The sequence below is a fragment of the Bidens hawaiensis genome, unplaced genomic scaffold, assembly GCF_021521415.1.
Source record: "Bidens hawaiensis isolate Kalapana, Puna unplaced genomic scaffold, B.hawaiensis_p1.1 tig00049042_1, whole genome shotgun sequence".
NCBI classification, from domain to species: Eukaryota; Viridiplantae; Streptophyta; class Magnoliopsida; order Asterales; family Asteraceae; genus Bidens; species Bidens hawaiensis.
Genome location: NW_027498774.1, coordinates 31,214 through 37,529, shown reverse-complemented (window position 1 = coordinate 37,529; position 6,316 = coordinate 31,214). Strand labels below are relative to the sequence as shown.

At 35.6% G+C, this 6,316-nt stretch overlaps 1 protein-coding gene across 1 annotated transcript; it reads right to left on the bottom strand.

Moving 5' to 3' along the window:
- Nucleotides 1–291: 291 nt before the first annotated feature.
- Nucleotides 292–6,063, bottom strand: LOC143597787 (beta-D-xylosidase 1-like). Its single transcript, XM_077076184.1, has 6 exons — nt 5,591–6,063; nt 3,477–3,755; nt 1,928–2,195; nt 1,495–1,839; nt 1,009–1,422; nt 292–905 (listed from the first exon to the last, which is right to left on the bottom strand). The coding sequence occupies exons 1-6, from the start codon at nt 6,008–6,010 to the stop codon at nt 307–309; spliced, it is 2,325 nt and encodes a 774-aa protein (XP_076932299.1). The 5' UTR covers nt 6,011–6,063; the 3' UTR covers nt 292–306.
- Between the last annotated feature and the right edge of the window lie 253 nt (nt 6,064–6,316).

The following is a 6,316-nucleotide window of genomic DNA, read 5'->3' as shown; positions in this document are numbered from 1 at the left end:
TTTTGTTAAAATCTATTCTTTTCTATAATCAGAAGTACACAGGGAAAGATAATAAAATCAATAATTCATTAAAATATATGCTTATTCACATTTTTCCAATGTAAATTACACTTATGAAACACACCAATCAACAACTTCAATTTGATAGGGCTACAGTCCCTTGATAGTTTTCTTTTTAATTACAAGAAAACTAAAATCCACTACTAGACACCCCATTTACTATTTTTTTACTCGTGTAAAAGTAGGATGGTAGAAATGCAACTTTTAATAGTAAAAGGTCTAATATAAAATTATCAATATCAATACTTAATTGATTTCTTCAATTGTTGGTTTGATGGCTAAAGAATGTTTAAGATCACCAATGTGAAGAGTGTGTTCACCCATTGGAACCCTTCGGATTCCAAATTGATCAACCAGACTCAAATGTTTGCACACATGAAGGTCAAGTGCAACCCGTTGGAGCCCACCGGCTGCCACATGGACCTTTTGGAAGGCCACCAATTGCTTGTGGGTGGCCCATTTACCTTCTGGTGGGGTCGAGAACACCATTACGGTGTGAGTCCCGTCCATGGTTCCAGTATTCTCCACGTTGATGTGTAGGCCCGTGGAGAGGGTGGAGCATTTGGTATGTGATACCCGCACCCCGTTGGTTAGAGTTGTTGAGTTGTTATTTTCGAGGTGAGCTGATAGCATGGGAACCGAAAGTGTTGTTGGGGCTTGAGCTATTGAATGTCGGAAAGTTGTGTAACTTAGACCGTGCCCGAATGGATAGACCACGGGCCCTTTGTAGAAACGGTAGGTCCGGCCTGGATAGTTGTGGGCCGGGTCTGCTCTCATTCCCATATTTGTCATTGGTACTTTAGCCAAGTACTCTTGTGGGTACCATGTCATGGGTAACCTTCCACCTACAACAACAAAAAAATGTCATGTGCATATTAGTTAGGTTCATTGGGCTTTATGAGACCTAATAAAGTATCTAAGCCCAAGTTTCAAAAGGTTCGTAGTAACCTGGATTGGTTGTTCCAAACAAGATATCAGCAATAGCGGTTCCACCGGATTGACCCGGATACCCGGCCCAAATTATAGCCGTAATTCGAGGGTCTCTTTTCGCGAAAGTGATGTCAATGGGACCACCGGACATAATGACGAGCACACACGGGCCTCTTGAGGACTTTGCAACTCTAGATATTAACTCTTGTTGATGTCCGGGCAAGAGTATGTTGGCCCGATCTCTTGCTTCGGCTTCAATAGATTGATCAAGGCCCATAACTAAAACGGTTGCATCAGTTTGTCGGGCAGCTACTTCAGCGGCCCCAATTAATTGGTTACCTCTACAACTCACATCACTACACCCTGCTTGATGAATCGTTTTAACATATCTAGCTATACCTTGTAACGGTGTTGTATACCCGCAAGCGATACCTATATATCCAAAACAGATTAGATTTTTTTCCTTTTAAAAAATGAACTTTAACTATAATACATTATACATACCAGCATAGTTGCCTATCATAGTGACAGTGACATCAGAATTGGGCCCAATAACAGCAACGGTATGATGACGAATGGTTGACAATGGTGGGCCATGCCCACGGTTGTCTAGAAGAACTATGCCTTGTCGGGCTGCTTCGAGGGCAAGTTGGTTACTCGACCCTAAACACACATCTGATATCTTTAAGTTAGCATATGGTTGCCTCGGCTCATCAAACATGCCCAAACGCATTTGAACCGCAAAGGTGTTGGCCAAGGCACCATCAACATCAACCTCTTTTAGTTTCCCTTGTTTGATAGCCCCATCGGTGTAAACCGCCAAATGCGGGCCACAGTCCAAATCAAGGCCTAGAAAGAAAAATAAAGTACATATAAACGCAACCCATAATAAAACAAAATAAAATAAAGTACTATTTTTGAACAATTTGACCCGAACCTGCTTTGATGCTTTGTGCGGCTGCATCTTCTGGTGTAGCCGTGTAATGTTGACTAGTATACATAACCCCAACTGAATCACAATCAGACACAATGTACCCGTTGAGACGCCAAGCCCCACGAATCGTGTTCTTGAGGAGGTTTGGGTCGGCACAAGTAGGCTTCCCGTTGACTTGATTGTACGAACACATCACACTTGCAACTTTACCTTCTAAAACACAAGCTTTGAATGGTACATTATATGTGTCCTCTAAATCTTGTCTACTCACCTGCATAAAAGGACATTTCATCAATTAGCCTTTTTTTATCTTTAAAGACAAAAATATTATAACTTTCGTCTTTGACTTTGTTAAACGGCGCATTTAACATACTCAAACACAATAACATTACTTCTCCAAACATCTACTGCTAGGGAAAGTTAAACGATCCGCCCAAGAATTGGGCATGGGCTGGTACGGTTAAACGTGAACATTCTTTTCTTTAATTTTTCATTCTTTTTTTAAAATCTTATTACTTTAGACTCCATATTTTGCTTTTTTTACATTGAAATTGAAGGTAGACAAGCAACAAACTGCGAACTAGTTAAATCTTCATTTTTTGTATAAAAATATTTTTTGTTAAACTAACAGTGACACATTTTGCTAGAAAAGAGTAACTTGAAAGTTGTGTTTGTAGTTTCGTTATATAAAAAGAAGTCTTTTTAGTGACAAATGCCAGAATGCGGACAAAGGTGGCATTATCGACTAGGTGTAATTTTAGCAATCATATATACCATCTTTTGAAATAAAGTTAGAAAATATATGCCTTCTTAGCTTTGGGGGTGTTCAATCATGCATTTTAGCAAAGGTTTTACTTTTTCTTTTTTCAAATAAAGTTTATATTTTCTTTATAATTATAAAATGATCTTTTCTCATAAGTATAAAGTAGTGTTTTTAGAGCCGGAGCAGATGAATAGGCCGGACCAAAAGCCAGACACATAATTGATCCGGTTGTGTGTATTTAAACTACTTTGTTTGAGCCGACCAGCTAAAGGTCGGATTGGGGACTGGGAATCGGACCGAGTGGTTGGACCGTTCCATTTTTTTTCAAAAATATTTTAGTTATACTTTTATTGTTTTAAACTATATATTTTATTATTAAATGTTTCATACTTATTAATATTGTATATGTATAAAGCAAAGGAGTAAGGTTATACCTAGTTTTATGTTCGTTATATACTTGGTTCCTGAAATCTGGTTTTAGTGCGGTCCAACTAAAGTCCGGTTATAAAAAGTTAGCATATAAGTCCATAAAACTATTTCTTTTTTCCTTCTAATTTAAATACTTTTATATTTGTTAAAATAACGATAAATTTCACCAGGCCAACTATGAGCCTTTTTTGTTTATATAATAAAAATGATGCATTTTTGTTTCAAATTTCATACATATTTTTTCATAGTCTGTGTATTATATACTGTGGCTCTTATTAAGTGCATGATGGTCTTGGTGAGACCATACAAAAAGTGTTATAAATGATGCATCTATAAGTAAATATTAATATTAGAAATTACCTTGGCATTAAAGTGAAAACGATCTACACCATTCCAATTATCAAGGTCATACGCGGTATAGTGTTTACAACAAGCAGCAACCTTTAATCTATCGCCCGCATTGCCTTGAAGTCCTCTAACATATCTAACAGCATATCGAGCAGCTAATGCTGGATCTTCTCCAGGTGTTTCTTGACCCCGGCCCCACCTAGGATCCCGGAAAATATTCACATTTGGGCTCCAAAATGTTAACCCGGCCTTTCCTCCATTGTACATAGCACGTGCTTCATTTGACACCACCTAAAATTTGTTTTAGACCGAAATGAGTATACTTTTTACAATGTGATTTCGATTGAGATATATGCATCACTCATGATAAGTTAATTATATGTTTTCAAAGGCAAAGAATTTCAAATCTAAATCAACTTTCGCTAGTTTGGTGTGAAGTCCAATTAAGTTAGTTATTAAAGACAAAAGAGTCAAAATAAAAATAATTGAAATATAAAATAAGTATTTGAAGATGGGTTATAACTAATTATAGTAAAAGATGCCCCACAAATCCACAATTAAGTTATGGGCCAAAATAAATGGTCCATTGGTGTCAAAACTCAAAAGAATATAAAAAGTATGGGCCATAAACATGCCCAAAAAAAACCACTTGTTCTGATTAAAAAAATAAAAAAAGGGAACATGACAGCTTGTACCAAAGATATCCACAAACTACAGCTTGTACCTTATGCATTAAAGTTGCTATCATGAATATGTATCTCTACTTAGGTCCACATGTCACATAGTAAGCCGTTTTGTGATGTGATACCTAGACGTAACTAAAGTCTAAAGACAATCAATGTTGTTGCTTGTAGAGTTGTAACTTATGCAGTTTAAAGTGTACTAACAAAATAATATCGAAAAACATAAATGTGGTTCTAGTTTTGGGTATTGCCATTGGGCATCAACTGATCAACACAAATGCACCATGAAAAGTGAATCATTAAAATGGAAATGTTTGTTGCAACTTGCAACTCTATTCCCCTTTATCTTTCCATGGTACAGTTTGGTTATCCACTTATCCGGATGTAAAGAACCAAATAGAAGTTTCTTTATTAAATAAACAAACAACCAGAAATAAAAAATATATATTTTACTTATGTAAAGGAATGAACATGCTGCGTCTCGTTCGTTCATTTGCACTTACGAAAGTTCTTTTATTTTATTCTTTATGTTCATTTGTTTACATACTTATTTAAATTTGTTTATTATTAACTGACTTGTCATTATCAGCCCATCACCCAAATCAAATTTTCGAACAAAGCTTTGGGTAATCAACTAACGAAGTGAAAGGACTAACAAAAGTACATTTGTCATCGTTCATTTACATTCATTTATGTTTGTTTTTTTACGTTTGTTTACAATATAAACAAACATTAACATATTTATTTTTTTAAGGAATAAACATAAACAAGAATATATGTTTGATTTTAGATATCATGTTGGTTTGTTTGATTAATCAAAGTTAAGAAAATAAACAAGAACAAGTCCCATTCATATTAATCCGAATCGTGTACATGCCTATATGACCTAAATATAAGTTATTCAAAATACTATAGATATCTTTTTATACAAGAAGCATTAAATGATTTACAAAAGGTAAGTTAATGTAATTAGATTATTAAAAGCAAAATTCAGAAGAATAGAGAGTAGTTATGACTTACGGATATATGGGTCCATTTGACCTCTTTTGTTTACTTTTACGGACGTATGGATATTAATCTAGTCCTACCTCTAGAAGTTTTATTTATACGTAATAAAATGTCGTTTCTTGGCCGTTCAAACAAAAGAAATATGTGGACTTATATTGGAAACATGTAAAAGAAATATAAATATTATATATTTTTTACGTGTTATTTACGTATCTAAAACTTGATCAAAAATAAAAAGTTGATCAAAATATTTCACCAATTAATTTCGAAAGTAAAAGAGAATATTTCTTTTGTCACTTTTATACTGTTGTTTATAGTTAATGATCGAATATAAAATTAAACAAAAAAACAAAACAAAATATATATGGTATTTTATTTGACAAAACTCGAATCTTATCAAACAAACGACAATAAGGAATTTATGTGTCACATTACCTGTCCAATCTCTTCCCACAAAGTGTCATTAAAACTCGAAGCCGTCGTAATAACTTGCGGAAACTGCGTGGCGCCAAGAAACGTCGGGAGAAACTTCGTACCGGGGCCCACATCCGATACACCATGTAGCGCCTCGGACCACCATTCGTACCCTTGAATCCCAAGTCGTGGCACCGCAGCCGCGTTATTCACTAGCAACCTAACTTTTTCTTGCAAGGTTAACCTTCCTAGCAAGTCCCTAACACGGGTCCTTATTGGGAGGTTTACCTGACAAAATGGGAGGTTGCTAGTGACCCGATTACTGGGGTCACAAGCAAAAGGCGGTCTTGATTCTCCGGTTAATAAAACGAGGAACACGGTTAGGAGGAAGAAGAGGAAGGATGGTGAAAGAATGCATTTGGTGTGAGTTTGAGTGACCATTTTTTGTGTGAAGTTTGATTTGGAGGAAGAAAGTGAAGAAACAAAAGGGTATTTATAGGGTCATGTTATATGAAGGTAACGTAGAGATAGTGGGTTAGTTTTAGTGAACATGAACATGATTGGATTGGATTGGATTGGATTGGATTGGATTGGATTGGATTGGATTGGATTGGATTGGATTTGCACGTCTCTTGTATTACAATGCTTGCCACTTGCTTGCTGTCTTACCTTCATGTTATTACGGATAAGCACTGTATTATGGTTTTTTTTCTTCTAAGATACACATAACACATATAATATTATTTT

Excerpts from the sequence above, each read along its gene's own strand:
- LOC143597787 (XM_077076184.1), bottom strand. The coding sequence starts at position 6,010 with ATGGTCACTCAAACTCACACCAAATGCATTCTTTCACCATCCTTCCTC. Across the intron at positions 2,196-3,476 it reads GTTTTCACTTTAATGCCAAG|GTGAGTAGACAAGATTTAGA; the intron begins GTAATTTCTAAT and ends CCTTTTATGCAG. Across the intron at positions 1,840-1,927 it reads CGCACAAAGCATCAAAGCAG|GCCTTGATTTGGACTGTGGC; the intron begins GTTCGGGTCAAA and ends TTTTCTTTCTAG.